Source organism: Balaenoptera acutorostrata, chromosome 13 (assembly GCF_949987535.1).
Source record: "Balaenoptera acutorostrata chromosome 13, mBalAcu1.1, whole genome shotgun sequence".
In the NCBI taxonomy this organism is placed as follows: Eukaryota; Metazoa; Chordata; class Mammalia; order Artiodactyla; family Balaenopteridae; genus Balaenoptera; species Balaenoptera acutorostrata.
The window spans coordinates 24,453,313-24,477,755 of NC_080076.1; the positions used below are offsets into that span (position 1 = coordinate 24,453,313).

Genomic DNA, 24,443 nt, shown 5'->3' on the forward strand with positions numbered 1-24,443 from the left:
TTCCTTTCTAATTCTCTTGATTTGAGTCTTCTCCCTTTTTTTCTTGATAAGTCTGGCTAATGGTTTATCAATTTTGTTTATCTTCTCAAAGAACCAGCTTTTAGTTTTATTGATCTTTGCTATTGTTTGCTTCATTTCTTTTTCATTTATTTCTGATCTGACCTTTTGATTTCTTTCCTTCTGCTAACTTTGGGGGTTTTTTGTTCTTTCTCTAATTGCTTTAGGTGTAAGGTTAGGTTGTTTATTTGAAATGTTTCTTAAGGTAGGATTGTATTGCTATACACTTGCTCTTAGAACTGCTTTTGCTGCATCCCATAGGTTTTGGGTTGTCGTGTTTTCATTGTCATTTGTCCCTAGGTATTTTTTGATTTCCTCTTTGATTTCTTCAGTGATCTCTTGGTTATTTAGTAGTGTATTGTTTAGCCTCCATGTGTTCGTATTTTTTACAGATTTTTTCCTGTAATTGATATCTAGTCTCATAGCGTTGTGGTTGGAAAAGATACTTGATACGATTTCAATTTTGTTAAATTTACCAAGGCTTGATTTGTGACCCAAGATATGATCTATCGTGGAGAATGTTCCATGAGCACTTGAGAAGAAAGTGTATTCTGTTGTTTTTGGATGGAATGTCCTATAAATATCAATTAAGTCCATCTTGTTTAATGTATCATTTAAAGCTTGTGTTTCCCTATTTATTTTCATTTTGGATGATCTGTCCATTGGTGAAAGTGGGGTGTTTAAGTCCCCTAGTATGATTGTGTTACTGTCGATTTCCCCTTTTATGGCTGTTAACATTTGCCTTATGTATTGAGGTGCTCGTATGTTGGGTGCATAAATATTTACAATTGTTATATCTTCTTCTTGGATTGATCCCTTGATCATTATGTAGTGTCCTTCTTTGTCTCTTGTAATAGTCTTTGTTTTAAAGTCTATTTTGTCTGATATGAAATTGCTACTCCAGGTTTCTTTTGATTTCCTTTTGTGTGGAATATCTTTTTCCATCCCCTCTCTTTCAGTCTGTATGTGTCCCTTGATCTGAAGTGTGTCTTGTAGACAGCATATATACGGGTCTCGTTTTTGTATCCATTCAGCCTGTCTATGTCTTTTGGTTGGAGCAGTTAATCCATTTACATTTAAGGTAATTATCAATATGTATGTTCCTATTACCATTTTGTTAATTGTTTTGGGTTTGTTATTGTAGGTCTTTTCCTTTTCTTGTGTTTTCTGCCTAGAGAAGTTCCTTTAGCATTTGTTGTAAAACTGGTTTGGTGGTGCTGAATTCTCTTAGGTTTTGCTTGTCTATGAAGGTTTTAATTTCTCCGTCAAATCTGAATAAGATCCTTGCTGGGTAGAGTAATCTTGGTTGTAGGTTTTTCTCCTTCATCACTTTAAATATGTCCTGCCAGTCCCTTCTGGCTTGCAGAGTTTCTGCTGAAAGATCAGCTGTTATCCTTATGGGGATTCCCTTGTGTGTTATTTGTTGTTTTTCCCTTGCTGCTTTTAATGGTTTTTTTTAATGTTATGTAGGAAGATATGATAAGAGAACAGAAGATATATCATCAGTACTTGGCACAGTGGCATAAGGAAGAAAAAGCTCAGGAGAAAGAACTGGACAGAATGTTAGAGAAAGAGATGGAAAAGAAGTTTGCTGAGAAGGGCAAGGAGCTGAGACTTGAAAAGGAGTCAAGAAAACAACTTTTGAATGAGGTCATGTGTACAAGAAAACTGCAAGTTCAAGAAAAGTGTAAGGAAATGAATTATAATTATATTATATTTGGGCCTTAATTCAATTTAAGTAGCAACCAAAATATTTATTAAATAAGTATTATGTGTGAAATACTATGAAGAATGTAAAAAGGATTAAGGCAAGATCCCTGCTTTGCAGGGACCTTACCTAATTGAATACTTGAATATCTTTCTGCAGGTGTCTCCATACGTCCATACCTGCATGCCTTTGCTTGGGTAGTTTTCTCTCCCTATGATGCTTTTTATCTTGAGAAATCCTGGACATCCTTCAAGGCCAACTCAAATATCTCATTCCTTGAGAGGCCCTCTGTGTTCCTGTATTCATAATAAATCTTCTTTCTGGGGTTCTCACCATTGCTTGTTCACATCTCTTAGCATACCACTGAATTCCCTCAGCTTCAGTGCTTGGTCACAGAAGGAAATATTTGTTGAGAGGATTTCTATACCCAGATGTAAACATTTACTGTTAGGGTACTATGGACTTCACACTAGCTGTCTTTGCAAGAGAAAGCTCATCTTGGTTCCATTGATTAATTCTCCACTTCAGGAATTATAATGGCAGTTGAAAATTGTTAAGCCAGTATTAGATGGAGTTTTAAGAAATGAGAAGAAAGCTTCTATGATAAAATGATTTCTGTATTCTCCCATGATAAATGTTTTAGAATATGTTGAGAAAACATGGAAAATTTAAGTATTTGGAACCATTTATAAACAAGGAAATAAAATCAACCATAATGCACCACCCAGGAATAGCTACTGTTCACAGCTTCCTGTATTTCCTTCCAGTATTTTTATTATGTATGTCATTTCCCCTCACAAATTAGGATCTTGTTGTATATATTTTTTTACAGCCTGCATTTCCCACGTATCATAAACATTTTTCCAGGTTAATTTCCTTCAATTGTAATATTTGTAATGCTTCCTAGAAATCCATTATAAAAATGGACCATAATTTATTTTACCTAAACACAGCTAATGGACCTTCAGCTTGTTTTGAATCTTTTTCCTGCTGTGTTAGCATTGCAGGTTACTATCTCTGTACATAGGTTTTTGGGCTCATATATGATTAAGATAAATTCCTGTAAATGGATTTGGGACCAAAGATATGTATATTTTAGGTGTATATTGCCTGGTTTTATTTATTCTTTTGTGAACTCTGTTCTCTTTGTCATTTTTTACCTACTGGGTTGTTTAAGTTTTCCTTATATAATTTATAAGAGACTTACATACTGTTTTTCCAGTACTTATTTTGTAATAAATAAAATCCCCTATTAATATAAATGGCAATAGAACTGTTTGTCCTCAAGAAGAGAAAGATGAGAAGTGTTCAAACAGTGGTAATCTGGTATGAAAAAGGCTGATCATAGATTTCAGTGACAAATGATTAAGAGAAAATCTCTGTAGATTGCAGCATATATGAATCTAAACCCTATTCTTTCCTTAATGGAGATGACTACTTCTATCTTATTAAGCTAAGATCCAGCCCAGTGAGTCTAAGCTCTGCCTTTCTAAAGACAATATGGCATCGATGCCCCGAAAGATGTCAGCAAGTCTTTTCTGAAAAAGTCATTCAGCAAAAATTACTTTTGTCTTTCTTAGTGCAACGAAAAGCAAAAGAACAGGAAGAACGTGCTATGGAACAGGAACGCATAAATGAAGGTCTTAAAGAGCTTAACCGTGAAGAGAGGGAGGATTTTACAAGGTATGATTTTGTTTTCTTTATTATTGCTAACTAACCAAAAATAGGAGATTTTTAGCATAGAGGACAATGTGCCATAATTCATGTATTATTGATGTTATTTTATGTCAGTATTACATTTGTCCTAAAAGCTCAATTCAGTTTATAAAATTTCATATAAAAATAAGCAACAACCATTTTGGTAAAATTAAATTCTGTACATTGTGTACATTCTGATTATACACATTAGGTATTAAACTGGATAAACATCTTAAACTGGATAAACATCATAAAGTAGGCACCAACCCTAAATTGTAATGAAATAAGTTTTTTCCCCCATGAAATAAACCCAGAAATACAGCATGACCTAATTAGTTAGATTAACAGAAACGGCTTATGGGGTTATGATTCCATGCAAATGTCCCAGGAAGATTTTTTGTAGCCTGGCTGAGCTGGAAAACTGAAGTGCTCTGGGTGCTTTGAGATGTACCACTTCCCTCCTCGGGCAAGTGTCCCTCTGATCACCATAATCAGGCTCAGGTAGAGAAAATTGGCTGATGCCTCCTTGCAGCCTTTCTCAGATCATAGCAGTCCCTTCCCACCGATGACTATGACACCCAGTTCAGGTGACCAGTGTGGTGGAGAAAAAGGACCTGGCTCCTCTAATTGCTGGTCACCCTCCCTGTCCCTAGGACCTGTTCCCCGGCTCACCCACATTTGGTACATAGAAATAAGTTCTCTTCTTTACAGGAAGAGTATGGTTTATATACCTGAGCCTATTGTTACTTTGGGGGCACTACCAACAACATCTGGCCTACCCTACTGACTTCCTGCTACTTGTTCTGCTCTGGAGTTCCTTCCTTCTCACTTTTGAAAAGTCTGTTGTTGGAGATGTGAGGGGAATTTAATGAATAACAACTCTCTTCCCTGCCCAACTTTTATTTTTTTCTTATATTAACATCTTTATTGGAGTATAATTGCTTTCCAATGGTGTGTTAGTTTCTGCTATATCATAAAGTGAATCAGCTCTACGTATACATATATCCCCACATCCCCTTCCTCTTACATCTCCCCCCGACCCTCCCTATCCCACCCCTCTAGGTGGTCACAGAGCACCTAGCTGATCTCCCTGTGCTGTGCGGCTGCTTCCCACTACCTATTTTACATTTTGTAGTGTATATATGTCCATGCCACTCTCTCACTTCATCCCAGCTTACCCTTCCCCCTCCCTGTGTCCTCAAGTCCATTCTCTACTTCTGCATCTTTATTCCTGTCCTGCCCCTAGGTTCTACTTCACTCTGTATGACAGACTCTAGGTCCATCCACCTCACTACAAATAACTCAATTTCGTTTCTTTTTATGGCTGAGTAATATTCCATTGTATATATGTGCCACAACTTCTTTATCCATTCATCTGTTGATGGACACTTAGGTTGCTTCCATGTCCTGGCTATTGTAAATAGTGCTGCAGTGAACATTGTGGTACATGACTCTATTTTCTCTTTTTTCAGTTTTGCTTCAGAATGTATTTATTTAGGTTTATAAAATATTAAATATATTTATAATATATGTAAATATATATTTTTTTATCTGAAATTCAAATTTAACCCAGTGTCCTGTTTTTTTTTTAACACCTTTATTGGAGTATAATCGCTTTACAATGGTGTGTTCATTTCTGCTGTATAACAAAGTGAACCAGCTATACATAAACACACATCCCCATATCTCCTCCCTCTTGCGTCTCCCTCCCACCCTCCCTATCCCACCCCTCTAGGTGGTCACAAAGCACAGAGCTGATCTCCCTGTGCTATATAGCTGCTTCCCACTAGCTATCCATTTTACATTTGGTAGTGTATATATGTCCAGTCCACTCTCTCTCTTCATCCCAGCTTACCCTTCCCCATCCCCGTGTCCTCAAGTCCATTCTCTACGTCTGCGCCTTTATTCCTGTCCTGCCCCTAGGTTCTTCAGAAACCCCCCCCTTTTTTTTTTATATTCCATATATTGTGTTAGCATATGGTATTTGTTTTTCTCTTTCTGACTTACTTCATTCTGTATGACAGACTCTAGGTCCATCCACCTCACTACAAATAACTCAGTTTTGTTTCTTTTTATGGCTGAGTAATATTCCATTGTATATATGTGCCACCTCTTCTTTATCCATTCATCTGTCGATGGATACTGAGGTTGCTTCCATGTCCTGGCTATTGTAAATAGAGCTGCAGTGAACATTGTGGTACATGACTCTTTTTGAATTATGGTTTTCTCAGGGTATATGCCCAGTAGTGGGATTGCTGGGCCGTATGGTAGTACTATTTTTAGTTTTTTAAGGAACCTCCATACTGTTCTCCATAGTGGCTATATCAATTTACATTCCCACCAACAGTGCAAGAGGGTTCCCTTTTCTCCACACCTTCTCCAGCATTTATTGTTTGTAGATATTTTGATGATGGCCATTCTGACCGGTGTGAGGTGATACCTCATTGTAGTTTTGATTTGCATGTTGCTAATGATTAGTGATGTTGAGCATCCCTTCATGTGTTTGTTGGCAATCTGTATATCTTCTTTGGAGAAATGTCTATTTAGATCTTCGGCCCATTTTTGGATTGGGTTGTTTGTTTCTTTGATATTGAGCTGCATCAGCTGCTTGTAAATTTTAGAGGCTAATCTTTTGTCAGTTGCTTCATTTGCAAATATTTTCTCCCATTGTGAGGGCTGTCCTTTCATCTTGTTTATGTTTTCCTTTGCTGTGCAAAAGCTTTTAAGTTTCATTAGGTCCCATTTGTTTATTTTTGTTTTTATTTCCACTTCTCTAGGTGGTGGGTCAAAAAAGATCTTGCTGTGATTTATGTCATAGTGTTTTGCCTATGTTTTCCTCTAAGAGTTTTACAGTGTCTGGCCTTACATTTAGGTCTTTGATCCATTTTGAGTTTATTTTTGTGTATAGTGTTAGGGAGTGTTCTAATTTCATTCTTTTACATGTAGCTGTCTAGTTTTCGCAGCACCACTTATTGAAGAGGCTGTCTTTTCTCCATTGTATATTCTTGCCTCCTTTATCAAAAATAAGGTGACCATATGTGCATGTGTTTATCTCTGGGCTTTCCATCCTGTTCCATTGATCTATATTTCTGTTTTTGTGCCAGTACCATACTGTCTTGATTACTGTAGCTTTGTAGTATAGCCTGAAGTCAGGGAGCCTGATTCCTCCAGCTCCATTTTTCTTTATAAGATTGCTTTGGCTCTTCAGGGTCTTTTGTTTTCCATACAAATTGTGAAATATTTTGTTTTAGTTCTGTGAAAAATGCCAGTGGTACTTTGATAGCGATTGCGTTGAATCTGTAGATTGCTTTGGGTAGTATAGTCATTTTCAATGTTGATTCTTCCAATCCAAGAACATGGTATATCTCTCCACCTGTTTGTATCATCTTGAATTTCTTTCATCAGTGTCTTATAGTTTTCTGTATACAGGTCTTTTGTCTCCTTAGGTAAGTTTATTCCTAGGTATTTTATTCTTTTTGTTGCAATGGTAAATGGGAGTGTTTCCTTAATTTCTCTTTCAGATTTTTCATCATTAGTGTATAGGAATGCAAGAAATTTCTGTGCATTAATTTTGTATCCTGCTACTTTACCAAATTCATTGATTAGCTCTAGTAGTTTTCTGGTAGCATCTTTAGGATTCTCTATGTATAGTATCATGTCATCTGCAAACAGTGACAGCTTTACTTCTTCTTTTCCGATTTGGAGTCCTTTTATTTCTTTTTCTTCTCTGATTGCTGTGGCTATAACTTCCAAAACAATGTTGAATAATAGTGGTGAGAGTTGACAAACTTGTCTTGTTCCTGATCTTGGAGGAAATGCTTTCAGTTTTTCACCATTGAGGACAGTGTTGGCTGTGGGTTTGTCATATGTGACCTTTATTATGTTGAGGCAAGTTCCCTCTATGCCTACTTTCTGGAGGGTTTTTATCATAAATGGATGTTGGATTTTGTCAAAAGCTTATTCTGCATCTATTGAGAGGATCATATGGTTTTTCTCCTTCAATTTGTTAATATGGTGTATCACATTGATTGATTTGCGTATACTGAAGAATCCTTGCATTCCTGGGATAAACCCCACTTGATCATGGTGTATGATCCTTTTAATGGGCTGTTGGATTCTGTTTGCTAGTATTTTGTTGAGGATTTTTGCATCTATGTTCATCAGTGATATTGGCCTGTAGTTTTCTTTCTTGGTGACATCTTTGTCTGGTTTTGGTATCAGGGTGATGGTGGCCTTGTAGAATGAGTTTGGGAGTCTTCCTCCCTCTGCTATATTTTGGAAGAGTTTGAGAAGGATAGGTGTTAGCTCTTCTCTAAATGTTTGATAGAATTCGCCTGTGAAGCCATCTGGTCCTGGGCTTTTGTTTGTTGGAAGATTTTTAATCACAGTTTCAATTTCAGTGCTTGTGATTGGTCTGTTTATATTTTCTATTTCTTCCTGGTTCAGTCTCAGAAGGTTGTGCTTTTCTAAGAATGTGTGTATTTCTTCCAGGTTGTCCATTTTATTGGCATAGAGTTGCTTGTAGTAATCTCTCATGATCCTTTGTATTTCTGCAGTGTCAGTTGTTACTTCTCCTTTTTCCTTTCTAATTCTATTGATTTGAGTCTTCTCCCTGTTTATCTTGATGAGTCTGGATAATGGTTTATCAATTTTGTTTATCTTCTTATAGAACCAGCTTTTAGTTTTACTGATCTTTGCTATCGTTTGCTTCATTTCTTTTTCATTTATTTCTGATCTGACCTTTATGATTTCTTTCCTTCTGCTAACTTCGGGTTTTTTTGTTCTTCTGTCTCTGATTGTTTTAGGTGTAAGTTTAGGTTGTTTATTTGAGATGTTTCTTGTTTCTTGAGGTAGGATTGTATTGCTCTAAACTTCCCTCTTAGAAGTGCTTTTGCTGCATCCCATAGGTTTTGGGTCGTTATGTTTTCATTGTCATTTGTCTCTAGTTATTTTTTGATTACCTCTTTGATTTCTTCAGTGGCCTCTAGGTTATTAAGTAGTGTATTGTTTAGCCTCCATGTGTTTGTATTTTTTTTTTATTTATTTATTTATTTATTTATTTATTTATTTATTTATTTATTTTTGGCTGTGCTGGGTCTTCGGTTCGTGCGAGGGCTTTCTCTAGTTGCGGCCAGTGGGGGCCACTCTTCATCGCGGTGCGGGGACCGCTCTTCATCGCGGTGCGCGGGCCTTTCACTATCGCGGCCCCTCCCGTTGCGGGGCACAGGCTCCAGACGCGCAGGCTCAGCAGCTGTGGCTCACGGGCCCAGCCGCTCCGTGGCATGTGGGATCTTCCCAGACCAGGGCTCGAACCCGTGTCTCCTGCATTAGCAGGCAGATTCTCAACCACTGCGCCACCAGGGAAGCCCCATGTGTTTGTATTTTTTACAGGTTTTTTTCCTGTAGTTGATATCTAGTCTCATAGCATTGTGGTCGGAAAAGATACTTGATAAGATTTCAATTTTTAAAAATTTACCAAAGCTTGATTTTTGTCCCAAGATATCATCTATCGTGGAGAATGTTCCATGAGCACTTGAGAAGAAAGTGTATTCTGTTGTTTTTGGCTGGAATGTCATATAAATATCAATTAAGTCCATCTTGTTTAATGTATCATTTAACGCTTGTGTTTCCTTATTTATTTTCATTTTGGATGATCTGTCCATTAGTGAAAGTAGGGTGTTAAAGTCACCTACTTTGATTTTGTTACTGTTGATTTCCCCTTTTATGGCTGTTAGTATTTGCCTTATGTATTGAGGTGCTTCTATGTTGGGTACATAAATATTTACAATTGTTATATCTTCTTCTTGGATTGATACCTTGATCATTATGTAGTGTCCTTCTTTGTCTCTTGTAATAGTCTTTATTTTAAAGTCGATTTTTTCTGATAATGAGAATTGCTACTCCAGGTTTCTTTTGATTTCCGTTTTCATGGAATATCTTTTTCCATCCCCTCACTTTCAGTCTGTATGTTTCCCTAGGTCTGAAGTGGGTCTCTTGTAGACAGCATATATATGGGTCTTGTTTTTATATCCATTCAGCCAGTCTATGTCTTTTGGTTGGAGCATTTAATCCATTTACATTTTAGGTAGTTATCTATATGTATGCTCATATTATTGTCATTTTCTTAATTGTTTTGGGTTTGTTATTGTAGGTCTTTTCCTTCTCTTGTGTTTCCTGCCTAGAGAAGTTCCTTTAGCATTTGTTGTAAAGCTGGTTTGGTGGTGCTGAATTCTCTTAGCTTTTGCTTCTCTGTAAAGGTTTTAATTTCTCCGTCAAATCTGAATGAGATCCTGGCTGGATAGAGTAATCTTGGTTGTAGGGTTTTCCCTTTCATCACTTTAAATATGTCCTGCCACTCCCTTCTGCTTTCTGAGTTTCTGCTGAAAGATCAGGTGTTAACTTTATGGGGATTCCCTTGTATGTTGTTTGTTGCTTTTCCCTTGCTGCTTTTAATATTTTTTCTTTGTATTTATTTTTTGATAGTTTGATTAATATGTGTCTTGGCATGTTTCTCCTTGGAATTATTCTCTGTAGGACTCTTTGTGCCTCCTGGACTTGATTGGCTCTTTCCTTTCCCATGTTAGGGAATTTTTCAACTATAATCTCTTCAAATATTTTCTCAGTCCCTTTCTATTTCTCTTCTTCTTCTGGGACCCCTATAATTTGAATGTTGGTGCATTTAATGTTGTCCCAGAGGTCTCTGAGACTGTCCTCAATTCTTTTCATTTTTTGTTCTTTATTCTGCTCTGCGGTAGTTATTTCTACTATTTTATCTTCCAGGTCACTTATCCGTTCTTCTGCATCAGTTATTCTGCTATTGATTCCTTCTAGAGAATTTTTAATTTCATTTATTGTGTTGTTAATCACTGTTTGTTTGCTCTTTAGTTCTTCTAGGTCCTTGTTAAACGTTTCTTGTATTTTCTCCATTCTATTTGCAAGATTTTGGATCATCTTTATTATTATTACTCTGAATTCTTTTTCAGGTAGACTGCCTATTTCCCCTTCATTTTTTTGGTCAGGTGGGTTTTTTTCTTGCTCCTTCATCTGCTGTGTATTTCTCTGTCTTCTCATTTTGCTTAACTTACTGTGTTTGTGGTTTCCTTTTCACAGGCTGCAGGTTCGTAGTTCCCATTGTTTTTGGTGTCTGTCCCCAGTGGCTAAGGTTGCTTCAGTGGATTGTGTAGGCTTCCTGGTGGAGGGGACTGGTACCTGTGTTCTGGTGGATGAGCCTGGATCTTGTCTTTCTGGTGGGCAGGACTGCGTCTGGTGGTGTGTTTTGGGGTGTTGGTGACCTTATTATGATTTTAGGCAGCCTCTCTACTAATGGGTGGGGTTTGTGTTCCTGTCTTGCTAGTTGTTTGGCATGGGGTGTCCAGCACTTGAGCTTGCTGGCCGTTGGGTGGAGCTGGGTCTTAACGTTGAGACAGAGATCTGTGGGAGAGCTCTTGCCAATTGATATTACGTGGGGCCGGGAGGTCTCTGTTGGACCAATGTCCTGAACTTGGCTCTCCCACCTCAGAGGTTCAGGCCTGACACCCGGCAGGAGCACCAAGACCCTGTTGGCCACACAGCAGCTGTGCAACCTTGGGCAGCCTGTTTTATTCTCCAGGCCTCAGTTTCTCCATCTCCAAACTCCGGAACTCCACACTCCAGAGGCCCTCCTTTCAACGTGCTGCCTCTCCCCTTCCGTGCATGTCCTAAGCCCCTGCCCAACTTTTGAATCAACTGAGAAATAAGAAAAATAGTGTGAGCAGAAGGTATTACAGTTACCTATTGGTGTATAACAACACACCCCCAAATTTGTGGTTTAAAGTGAGTTATGGGTCTTCCCTGGTGGCGCAGTGGTTGAGAATCTGCCTGCTAATGCAGGGGACACGGGTTCGAGCCCTGGTCTGGGAAGATCCCACATGCCGTGGAGCAACTAGGCCCATGAGCCACAGCTACTGAGCCTGCGCATCTGGAGCCTATGCTCCGCAACAAGAGAGGCCGCGATAGTGAGAGGCCCACGCACCGCGATGAAGAGTGGCCCCCGCTTGCCGCAACTAGAGAAAGCCCTCACACAGAAACGAAGACCCAACACAGCCAAAAATAAATAAATAAATAAATAAATTTTTAAAAACAATAAGTAAAATAATAAAGTGAGTTATGATTATGTCTCATGATTCTGTGGTTGACAAGGCTCAGCTGGGTGGTTCTTACTTGGGGTCTCTCATGTGGTTCAAGTCAGATGCTGGCTGGGGCTACATTCATGTGAAGGCTCAGCTGGAGTGCACACCTAAGATACCTATTCATATAGCTTGCAGTGTGTGCTGACTGTGCCTGGGGATCTCATCTGGTATTATCAGCCAGAACACCTACACATGGCCTCTCCATGTGGCTTGGGGTTCTTACAGTGTGGTGGCTGGTTCTGAGAGGGATAGTTCCAACAGCAAGCATTCCAAGAGACAGGAAGAGGAAGCTGCCAGGTCAGTTAAGGACTACATCTAGGACTGCTATAGCATCACTTCTGTCATATTCTATTGGTCATAAAAAGCAACCACAGGGCCCATCTAGATTCAGTGGGATGGAGAAATAAGCTCCACCTCTTGATAGGGGAGTAGAGGTTCACATTGCAGAAGAGCATATGGGAGGGGGCGATATCACTGTGGCAGTCTTTGGAAAATGGAATCTGCCACACAGAGGCATATGCATGCTGTAATCTCTATTTCTGATAAAGTCTTATATTAATAATGTGGCTTATAGATTGTAAAATGGTAAAACTGCTATGGAAAATAATATGAAGTTTCCTCAAAAAATTAAAAATAGAAATACCATATGATCCAGTAATCCCACTTCTGGGTATAAATCCAAAATAAATGAAAGCAGGACCTTAAAGAGATGTTTGTATACTTATGTTCATAGCACCACTATTCACAATAGCCAAGGTGGAAATAACCCAAATGTCCATTAACAGATGAATGGATAAACAAAGTGGGGTATGTACATACAGTGGAATATTATTCAGCCTTAAAAAGGAAGGAAAGCCTGTCAGATACTACAGCATGGATGAACCTTGAGGACATGCTAAGTAAAATAAACCAGTCACAAAAAGAGATGCTGTATGATTTCACTTACTTGAGGTACCTAGAATAGTCAAATTCATAAAGACAGCAAGTAGAATGGTGGTTACCAAGGGCTGGTGGGAGGGGACAAAAAAGAGTTGTTGTTTAATGGGTATAGAGTTTCAGATTTGCAAGACGAAAAGGTTCTGGAGATCTGCTTCACACAATGTGAATATACTTAACACTACTGAACTGTACACTTAAAAATGGTTAAGATGGTAAATTTTACATTATGTGTTTTTTACCACAGTAAAAAAAATCACTATAAATTTTTAAATGTGGCTTATGTATTTTAACTGTGGCTTATATATGGAGGAAATCATCTAGTTAATACTGAACAGAATGAGTCAAACTTACCCACCCGGTCACCAGCAACCCACCCAGTCACCAGCAGTGCCAGACCACTGCAGGCCTCCCCTGCAGGGAGAATATGCCCCCTTTGATATAGAAAGCAGACAAGAAATAGGCAGAACAACTTGTTCCGTTTTACCTTCTTCCTTGGGGGAGTGAGAGGGGATGGAGAGAGGCCAAGGGCTCTCTCCACATAGCAGTCAATATTTTGAATGAAGAAGAGACATTCCCTCCCTAAAATCAATTTTTGTTCTAAGGTTGTCTTAATTATTATTGGGTAATAAACACATTACTGAATTTTTCATCTATTTCTTCCCCACTCACCCTGATTTTAATGGTAATTTTAATTTGACTTTGAAAATTACATTTTAAGTGTAATGGCCTACATAAATCCAAATACTTACTTTGACAGTTTTATACTTTGACATTTCTAATACTTTAGACGCTCCAGTTTAGCCCAGGAGTACAGGAAGCAACTTCAGTTGCAAATGTGCTCCCAACAGCAAGCCCGTGAAGCAGAGAAGGAGGAGGAACGCCGAGAGTTTGAAGCAGGGGTGACAGCAGAGAAGAATTTCCAGGACAAGATCCAGGAGATCCTGTCCACCCATCAAGTGCTGCCCCAAAATATTCATCCCATGCGGAGAGCATGCCCTAATAAGCTTCCACCATAGTTTTGTAAACATCAACCTAGTTTTTCCCAGTCTTTTACTATTTTAAACTATAGTATGCTTGTATATCCCTTTTAACTCATGGATAAACTGTTCTTTTATACTCTGAGTTTGCATAATTATATGCCACGAAATTTTCTTCTTACAAATTAAACTGTTCCTTTTTGAGATTTCATAGACTGACAAATCTGAATGATCTACTTCCTATCACATAGTTATTTTCCTTATTTATCTCCATGCCTCCCTTTCTTGTTCATTTATTAATAGCTTCACTTTCTTCCATCCATCTGCCAATATGCCCATTTCCTCTTGCCTCCTTTCTCTTCTCTCTCACAGACATAATTCACAACATTAGCCGGGCATTTTTGCAGGCAGAGCTGGGACTATCAGCCACTTTCATTAACCCGTTTATTCAGTCATTAAACAAATGTTTACTGAGTACCTTTCATGTGCCAGCACCAGTCTGGATCCTGAGACTTCAGCAAGAACAAAGCAAACCCCTTGCTCTCATGGAGATTACATCCTAGTGGAGGAAACCAGGTAAGTGTTAAGTGCTATAGGCAAGAAGTGGCAGGAGTGCTATTTTATTTTATATGTGATAGTCAGAATAGATCTCTTTGAGCAGCTGATATTTGAATGAACCAGCCATGTGGCTATCTGGGGGGAAAACATCCCAGGCAGCAGAAAGAGCCAGTGCAAGGGCCTTGGGGCAGAAGTCTGCTTAGTGCATATGAGGCATTGCATTTGTGCTGGAGTAGAGTGAGGAGAGAGTGGTAGAAGACTAATTGGAAAGGTAGTGGGGGCCAGATGATGTAAGGCCTTGGAACCAGGGTAAAGACTGGCTTTTACTTCTGTAGGAAGCTGTTATAGGGTTTTGATCAGAGGAGCAACGTGATACGATGTAACAGGGTTGTCGGGTACCATGTAGAGAATAGACTTCAAGGAGACAAGAAACAAGGATTCAGTTAAGAAGTGATCACAATATCCCAGGTTAAGGGTGATGGTAGTGTGGTAGCCAGCTGCCAAGATGACCCCTAATAATTCTCAATGTAGAGAATGTACACACAGAAGTACGTGTTTATGCCCTTGTATAGCCCCCTTCCACCCTGAATCTTGGGCACTATGTAAAATGTGTGCATTTACTGGTTAAAAAAAAAAAAGGTAGAAAGAAATCGACATGTTTATACTCCTAAAGTTCAGCATTATAATTATTTTCACTTCTTTGAAAAGTTCCCTCCAAGGCTTTTTCTATATGGATACTCATTTTTACATTGTAAATACACTGCCATGTTTCTTCACCTATCACATTTACAAATGGCTACATAATAGTCTACTGTTTGTCCTATAATTTATTAAACATTGGACTTTGAGTTTATTTCAAATTTGTCACTGTTACAAATTTTTCTATACAACATTCATTTGAATTATTTCCTTAGAGTCATGCAATTCCCTGGAGTGGGATTTTTGGGTCAAAGGGGATAAACATTTATATACTTTTGCTTTCAAGCACCACATTTGCAAAAGAAGTTTTTAGAGTTGCAGGCTCTTTAGGGAAATGTTTTCAGGGCCAGTTGGTATTCTCCCTGAAGGTTTAAAATGTATTTAAGCAAATTGTTTGCTAGAATCTCTGAGAGGTTTTTTCTTTAACCTTTCTACCCATTCATCCACTCTTAACCTCAGCTCTGGGAATCTAGCTCCTCCTTTGGATCCTTTCGAGCCTCCTTGTGGCCAACATTAATTTCTAATCCAAAAGTGGGAGTGGGAGTCTTGGCCACAAAAAAAAGAAAAAAAGAAGACTATCATTGAAGTTTTGTTGAAAATCAACTGACCGTTAATATAAGGGTTCATTTCCAGACATGCTACTCTGTTCCATTAATTTGTCTGTCCTTACACCAACACAAAACTGTAGTGATCATCACTGTAGCCTTTAATAAGACTTGAAATTGGTAGTGTAAGGCATCCAATGTTGTTCTCTTTTTTTCCGCCCAAAATTGTTTTGTCTATTCTAGTTTCTTTAAATTTCCATATAATTGTTAGGATTGTCTTGTCAATTTCTACAAAGATGCCTACTGAGATTTTGATAGAGATTGCATTGAATCTATAGATCAATTTGGGGAGAACTGCCATCTTAACAATAATGAGTTTTCTAACCCATGAAGAAGATCTATCTCCCCATCCACTGAGGTCATGTTTAAATTTTTAAGCAATGTTTTATGGTTTTCAGTGTGCAGGACTTGTGCTTCTTTTGTTCAACTTATTCCTAAGTATTTCTCTTCAATGCTATTACAAACAGAATTGTTTGCTCAAATTCATTTTTGGATTTTTCATTGTTAATGTATAGCAATGTGACTGATTTTTGTATATTGAACTCGTATCCTGTGACCTTGCTAAACTCACTTATTAGTTCTTGTAGGGTTTTTTTTTTTTTTTGAGATTGTGTAGGATTTCCTACATTCAGGAGCATGTCATTTGCAAATAAAGACAGTTTATTTCTTTCCAATTTGGATGCCTGTTGTTTCTTTTTCTTGCCTTACCTGCACTGGTTAGTGCAATATCAAGTATGATATTGAATAGAAGTAGAAAGCGTAGACATTCTTGACTTGTTCCCAGTTTTAAGGGAAAACGCTCATTCTTTAACCATTAAGTATGATGTTATCTGTAGGTTTTTCATAGATGCCCTTTACCATGGTGAGGATGTTCCCTTCTCTTCCTGTTTTATTGAGAGTCTGTATATAAAGAGGTGTTGGGGCTTATCAAATGCTTTTTCTGTGCCTGTTGAGTTGAACATGTGATTTTTGTTGTTTTGTTCTATTAATATGGTGTATTACATTAATTGATTTTCAGATATTAACTAACCTTGCATATCTGGGATAAATGCCACTTGGCCATGGTTTATGGTTTGTTTGTTTTTTTTTATTAGGTTGCTGCATTTCATTTGCTAATTTTTTTTTTTTTTTTGTCACTGTGTTGATCTTGGTCTGTTATGTATCTTCCATCTAGGTCTCTTGCGATGTTGTCTGGGTCTGGTATCAAGATATTATCGGCCATATAAAATGAGTTGGAGAGTATTCCCTCTTCCTTTATTTTCTGAAAGATTTGCAAAGGAGTGCTATTATTTCTTCCTCAAATGTTTGATAGAATTCACCAGGGATGCCACCTGGGCTTTCTCTGTGGAAAGATTATTTTTTATTGTTAATTTAATATTTTTACTGACTTAGGTCTAATCAGATGTTCTGTTTCTTCTTGAGTCAGTTTTGGTAATTTGTGTTTTTCTACAAATTTGTCCACTTCATCTAAGTTGTCTAATTGAAACACATAAAGTAGTTCATAAAATTTCCTTATAATTATTTTAACTTCTAAAGTGTCTGTAGTAATGTGCCCCTTTCATTCTACTTGGAATTTGGGGTTATTTTGCTACTCTGTGACCAGAAAATAACTGGAAAGTATGGCCTCTCCATCCAGTGTCTTTCCCTGCCCCCAACTCAGAATAACTCTCTACCAGACAGCATTGTACTTTGATGATTGAAGCAATGTTTAAAAACAAAAGTAAAAATCACTTATTGTTAAATTATGCTGTTTATCTTTTTCTTATTTTTATGTAAAGGAAACTAGCCTTTCATCATATGGATGCAAACATTTTTTTCCTAGTTTTTCTGCCCTTCTGATGGCAGAGCAAGGGTCTGGATTCCTGACATTTTGTTGTCTGGTAGGGCTGATTTCACCATTTTGGTCTCCTTTTACAGGTTTTTTTTCAGAGCTATCATATCGGGTTTTTTTTTCCCCCAGATCAATACTAGTATCATTTGATTATCCCAGTAATATTTTCATTCAGATTGCATTGGGTTTATAAATTAGTTCAGGGATGCTGTCAACTTTACAGTGTTGCATTTATTCAAGAAAATCCACTAAACCTTGGTGAGAATGGTGGGAGTCTATGGCATTTTGGCCTGGAGCTGCTTCCAGATCCCCCTCAGCTGCGTGGAGCAGTGGTTCTATCAGGGCAGAGTAGGTTGTAAGGACCTACCTGCAGCCTCACTGCCAGAGGGGGTTGACTTGATTGACAGCAAATTTGGAAAAATCCATGCTTGGGACATTGTCAAAACAAGACCAATCTTGGTGGCAATAAATCAGGGAATGCCAACATCACAGCTAGCCTGAGACTGTGATACTGGTTGGAACAAGCAACAGACAGACCAGCCAGAAATTTCACAGGAAGATTTGGGGAACATGACAGCTATTATGGGCTTTGATAAGCTCCCACATATTCTTGGTGATATGGAAGCTGCTTAGACAAAAAACTACATGCATGCTTATGAGAAACCTAGCAGGCCCTCATAGTCTACTGATCCTTGGCCACACGTGAGGCCTTGCACATACGAAAAGTAAAAGCTGGGGCGGATTTGCTAATGGCCTAAACTTTGAATGTGTTCCCCACCCCTCACACAGATCCATCAGCAGAAGGTGGAAGCCTTACTAGTTCAATCACTCACTAACCACTGCGGTGACCCAGGGCAACCCCTGGGAAGCCATGCTTAAAACTAAAAAGAGGAACTTAAGAAAATGAGCAGAGACATCAGTGTTATTTTTCCAGGTGGTATAAAGGGTCAAATGAAGTCAAGTATGTGTAAATGACTTGATTTACTATAAAATGTTATACATACATGGGTATTATTATCGAGTCCATTCACCTAGTGCAGGGAAATCGATAAGAAAAAGATAACCCAGTAGAAAAATGTACGAAAGACTTGTGCAGACACTTTGCAAAGGAGGATAGGAAGATGGCCAATGAACAGAGGAAGAGATGCTCAAAATTATTACTCATCATGGAAATGAAATTAAAACTACTGTGTGTCAGGAAGGGGGATATTTCCCCCTTTATCCATCTTGAGTTCTTGTGGCTGGACTAATAATAAAATTGACACAAGACAGATTAACAGAAGAAAAACAAACAAATTTTAATTCGTGCACACAGAAGTCTCATAGAAATGGAACCTAAGAAGTGGCCAAAGCAGGCAGCTTTCATATCTTTTAGATAAAAACAATAAATTTGTGAGAAATTGACAGGACAAGGAAACTTAGGCTTTGGGTGCTTAATTTGTGAAGAATCTAACTAAACAGAGTTTGGGATTGGGGTAGTAAATTCAAGAAGTAACAAGTTTTGTTTGTACAGGCTTCTTGGCCTGAGTGCTCTATCTCTGGTGATAGGGTGTCCTTTTACCTCCAGATGCCAGGAGTACACCTGTTGTCGAACCCAAGTTCATGTGCCTGATGCACAGTGAGGCCAAACAAACCGGAATGTTGGAGTTTGGAGCAGAGAAAGGTTTATCGCCGGGCCATGCAAGGAGAATGGGGTGGCTCATGCTCAAAAGACCCACACTCCCCGATGGGCTTCAGGGAAGCATTTTTAGAGGCAAGGTGAGGGAAGGGAGTTGCGGGGTGTGTGACATGCTCATGCACAGTTCTCTGATGATGAGGTAACAGGGCCATGTCACAAGGGTTAACGTTGTCAATCCTCAGACTCCAGTAGCTCTGGGGACAACATGCTCATGGTCATCAAGTAGTTAACTTCTTCCATTTGGTGGGGGTTTTAGCATCCATAAAATGACAGTTCTCCTGGCCCAACTGCTGTTTTTGTCACTATGTGTTCACATTCTTTCAATCATTAATTCTTGAGCCAGGCTTTTGTGACTCAGGGGAGGCCTGGGAGACTACGGCTTTTCTACGAAGAAGAGGCAGGCAGAGGATATGGGGGCAGGGGTCTGTCCCAGGAAAGCCCCATAGGGTCCTGCTCACTTACACACCTTTCACATGAGAGATTTATTTCCTACTTTCAGGGGGACAGAGAGGTGGGTTCGATCTCCGGGGCCATGGGGTGCAGTGGCTTGAAGCAGAATCTTAGTTCCCTGACTGGGAATTGAACCCAGGCCACAGTGATAAGAGTGCGGAATCCTAACCACTAGACCACGAGAGCCAGCAGGCTTGAAGCAGGACCTCTCTCCTTGACTTCTTTGAAGAAAGAATTCAGTAAAGAGACAGAGGCAGTGAAGCGGGTTAAGTGTTTATTAGAAGCAAAGTACATGTGGAAGAACACACAGGCGGGCTTGGAGTGAGTCATGTGCTTTTGGGGTGGCTTAAATTGCTTATGTTGGGGCAGTTTTCTGGGTTCCCTCTGGCCAATCATCTTGCTCCATGCCCATATGTGGTCTGACTCAGGGCCCTCTCTAATGTCCGTGCATATCTTTTAGCCAAGATGGATTCCAGTGCAAGGGTTTCTAGGAGGTTGGCAGGACATATTATGGGCTGGCATCCCTTCCCTTCCCTGACTCCTGAGGATCTTTTCTGCGTATATGTGGTCTGGGAGGTCTTCTTGACCCAAGAACAATGTGGTCTCCTTATCTTTTACTCAGTCAGAGTTCTGCTCCTGCTGTTGTCTTCATCTTGAAGTGTCAACAGGAGACAAGTTCCAGCTGCTCAGCCTGGGGCCCAGCTATCTCCTGCCTCAGGTCAAAATGTCCCTCTTGCATCAGCCATTTCTGAACTAACTTTAACTCAAAACAATCAATATACCATTAAGTCATATGTTGGGATGGCCTGCCTCGGGCCTTAACACATGCAATAACTCTACACACTCACCAAAGTGGGTAAAATGAAAAAGACAGGCAAGCATCAGTGAGAATGTGGAGCAACTGGAACTCTCATACACTGATGGTAAGAATATAAATGTAAGCAATCACTTTGGGCTGCTAAAGCTGAAAATATACATACACTGTGATCCAGAAATTCCACGCCTAGGTATTTACCCAACAGAAATGCATACATATATGCAGAAAATGACATATATAAGATTGTTCACAGCGGCACTATTTGTAAAAGACCTAAATTAGAACGAGTCCAAATGCCCATCCAGAGAAGAATGGGAAATATCAATACTATACCCGATGTATATGAACGAACTTGGCTACATGCAACAGTATGGACGAGCCTCATAGCCACAATGATGAGCAAAATAAGTCAGACGTAGAGTAACATGTGCTATGTAGTTCCACTTATGAAAAGCTCAGAAGCAGGCAAAACTAATTTTTGGTGTTAGAAATTAGGTTATTACCCTTTTGGAGAGGATAAGTGGAAGGGGGACTTGGTATTAGTGTTCTGTTTCTTGATTTGTGTGGTGGTTATTCAGTGTGTTCATCTTGAGAAAATTCTTCAAGCTATACATTTAAGATTTATGTACTTTTCTGTATGTGTGTTGTACTTTCATTAAGAGTTAAAAAAAAAAAAACCTTCACAAAATAGCTACCATTGGTCATTGTGCTGGTTTCTGGAGGTTTCCAGACTAAATCTAATGTTTGGAGACTACTGTCATGTGTCTTACCATTTATTCTCCAGGTAAACACCTCTAATTTGTCCATCTACTCCAGACCCTTCATCATCAGCTTCCCTCTAGTGGTCTCATCTCATTTTTCTAGGTTTGTATTGAAACAGGATGCTCAGAGTTAGATAAAAACAGTTCAGAAGAGGTCTGCAGAGTGGAATACAATGGGACCATCACTTCCTTCAATCCGTGCATTATACTTCATTTAATGTAACCCACAGGTGAATGTCCACCCTCTAACCACAATTGAAAAAATGTAGGCGTAATTGTCTTGTCCCTGGCAGGCCCTACCTGCCTGTTATAAACAAGATAGTGAGAAGCCATGTTTAATACTTCAGAGGACAAAGTATTTTCACTAACTTTATCACCTTCTATTTGCATATAAGTTACCAGAGTGCTAACTACTGGTGACTCAACTTAGCTCTTAATGAAGACCTGGCAAAGCTGCTATCTGGCAACACTTTGTTAACAGTTAATTTGAATTACTTTATACATTTATAAACAGCACTTCATTTCCTGAGTCATTCTGACTTTTTCCTTTTTCAGGTTGACCTTCCCCTCTATCTTTCAGTTCTAATTAAAAAGATTAAATAATGACAACTAAACTTTACATAGGGCTAACCGAATACCAGCTACTACCCTACTGCTCTTTACGTGTGTTTACTCATTTAATCCTCATGACATCTTTTTGAGGGAAGTACTATTATTTTCAGGCCCATTTTACAGCTGAGGAAACTGAGACATGGCAGGTTAAGAAAACTTGCCAAGGCTACATGGTTAGAATAAATATTTGGTCTTTGTTTCCAGTTCCTGGCACAGAGCCCCTAAAGTCCTTGGGATTTCCTGAGTGATAGGAATGCCTTTTGTTCTGCACAGAGTCCCTTTTGATCACACCTGAGTTTATGCTAATAAGGTGACTTAGGATGAGGCCCCTAGAAGCCTCAGGTTAGGGCTGGTCACCTGAAAAACCAAGTGATTAGAGAACTGGAACTTTTAGCCCCACCCAGAAAGGGGAAAGGCTCCAGAGAAAGGGGAGGCTAGAGACTGAGCTGCAGAACAGGTGTTTGATGTTCGGAGAGCTCTGGCTGGTGAACAGACGGAGGAGCTCGGAGGGGGGCGCACTCAGAGAGGGCGTGGAAGTTCCCCCTCCCCCATACCTTGCCCTGTGTATCTCTTCTATTTGGCTGTTCCTGAGTTGTTTCCTTTCTAATAAACCAGTAAATGTAAGTAAAGAGTGTTCCTGAGTTCTGTGAGCAGTTCTAGCAAATTACTGAACCTGAGGAAGGGGTCGTAGGATCTCCTGTTTTATAGCCAGTTGGTCAGAAGTACAGGTGGACCAAGACTTGTGGCTGGCCTCTGAACTGGGGGAGCAGTCTTGTGGGACAGAGCCTTTAATCTGTGGGGTCTGTGGTAACTCCAGGTCATTAGTGTCAGAACTGAATTGAATGGTTGAATGTTGGTGTCTGGAGAATCACAGAACTGGTGGCTGGTGTTGGAAAAACCCCAGTCAGTGAGTGATGGTGCTGGCATTTGAAGCCCGTCTCATCGCAGAGCCCATGGCTTTCAGGCTCTCTGCTTTACTGCCTCCCCACAACAGGCAAAAATCAATGAATTACAGACTTCTAAAGCTTAAAAGCCCACCACAAATACTTTAATTAGTTTACTTTGCAAATGAAGAGCCAGAAGTCCAAAGAAATCTCCTATCTATCTCTTGGTTCAGCACTTTTTCCATTATATAACATCATAATTTCTTACCAAAATCCAGTTTGTTATCAAAGCACCCTTAGTCACCAGTATGCCCTTTTTTTCAGGCTTGCAGTTCAGGCAATATATAGCATGAGACTATTTTCACTCCATTTCCATCACTTTGTGGTCTCTATCCAAACCTTTATATTTGCTAACATAGCATTTTGGTGCAAATCCATCAAGTACATTTATGCATACACATTCCATAAATTACACAAGGGCATGAATATTTTTCCTACTATAAACCATCCTTCTGATATTTTGATTACCTTATATAAACTGGGCAAACAGCTTCTCAGAATATAGATGAGAGTTGCATCTAATAAAAAGAATAGTTTCCTATATAGAGAAGCCCCCAAGGTAACTGGAAAGGGTATTTTATCACACCTAGTATAGGTCACAGTAAAAGATGTGATTCTGTTCATGTCTCCTGTGAAGCTGTTGGCTGGATCTTGGGCTCTGAGAGCCAAAATTCCTCCAGATGTCAATTCTTTTCTCTAAAGTTCTAAGATGTGTGTTTTGGATAGAGGCTGAGGGTTATTATCTTAGTGCTTCCAAGTATTGTGATGTGGGACTTTTATCTGAAATGACTTTGTAGATATGGTTCTGGGAAAACTGATAAAACAAGACAATTTCATGCTAAGTCTTTGCCCAAACGTGCCATTAATCAGCTGTGTGATCTTGGCAGGACTTTCTGGGCTACAATTCTCTTGTCTAAAAACTGAGGGGCTTCTTGAGCCAGAAGGGACCTGAGAGGGTGTCTAGTCCAAATCCTTCACGTTATAGACTAGAAAGTGTCTGGGGTTTGGTGGCCTCGCAAGCAGAACCCATTAGAAGGACTTGGATACAATTAGGTTCTTTGGTAGGTGACCCACGAAGCAGAAGAATGGGGTGGGCAGAGTAGCAGGGGAGGAACCAGTAGAAGAACGTGTTACAGGGTGGTTATCACAGTAGGCAACTGGGTCTTAATCCACTCGGGAGCCTTCTGAAGAAATGTGTAGGCCTCACAGGTATATACTGCTCAAGGTGGAGGCTGGGGCATCTATCACTCTCACCCTCTTTGGTTGAGGGGTGCCCCTACCGGCATTGACTTCCCCACCATAGATGGGAGGCTAAAGAGGTTGTGAGAAAGCCCTGGGACGATAAAGCAGAATGATGCAGGGCCTGCACCTGAGGCAGACCCTGGTGCCCTGGACAGAACCATGGCTGGAATCTGAGAGACAGAGGGAAACAAGGCCAGAGAAGTTATGACTTATGATTTGACCTGCAGCACACAGCTAAAACTATGTGTTTTGGGGTTTGTTTTTTTTTTTTGCATATTTTCCAGGTGTGTGTATGTTTTCTCTCCAATTAGGCACTGTTGCTTAAAGCAGTACCAAGTGTTAGACAACTCTGATGAATCCAAGCTTTCAGCAAAAGGTCTGCCCAGAGCAACCCCTCAGAAAATATTTCCTCATTTGTTCTGGGGGAAAAGAGGAAGGCTAAGTGGCCAGAGTGAAAGGGTGACCATAGAGCCTTCCTTCTGATTCTTCAGCACCCAGACCTAAGAGGGCCAAGCAAGGCTAAAATGGCATAAGACCAGAGGGACAACCCTGAAATGGCCAGCAGCCAGCGGAGCTGACAGACAGGAGGCAGAGAACCGTGACCGTGAAGAGGCCAAGCCAGACCTGAAGCGGCGGGTGCTGGGCCAGGAGATGAGCCATTGGAGGTAGCAAGACTCGGACATTTCTACAGTTCCCAGC

General features: G+C 39.6%; 1 protein-coding gene across 1 annotated transcript in view; it reads left to right on the forward strand.

The window, feature by feature from the left end:
• Window positions 1-16,035, forward strand: part of CFAP53 (cilia and flagella associated protein 53) — a 57,293-nt gene extending 41,258 nt beyond the window's left edge. The window contains exons 6-8 of the mRNA XM_028162595.2: window positions 1,528-1,744; window positions 3,346-3,448; window positions 13,358-16,035. Of these exons, the coding sequence (XP_028018396.2) occupies window positions 1,528-1,744; window positions 3,346-3,448; window positions 13,358-13,586 (549 nt within the window). The 3' untranslated portion in view covers window positions 13,587-16,035. The remainder of the gene's footprint in view (window positions 1-1,527; window positions 1,745-3,345; window positions 3,449-13,357) is intronic.
• Window positions 16,036-24,443: the final 8,408 nt, after the last annotated feature.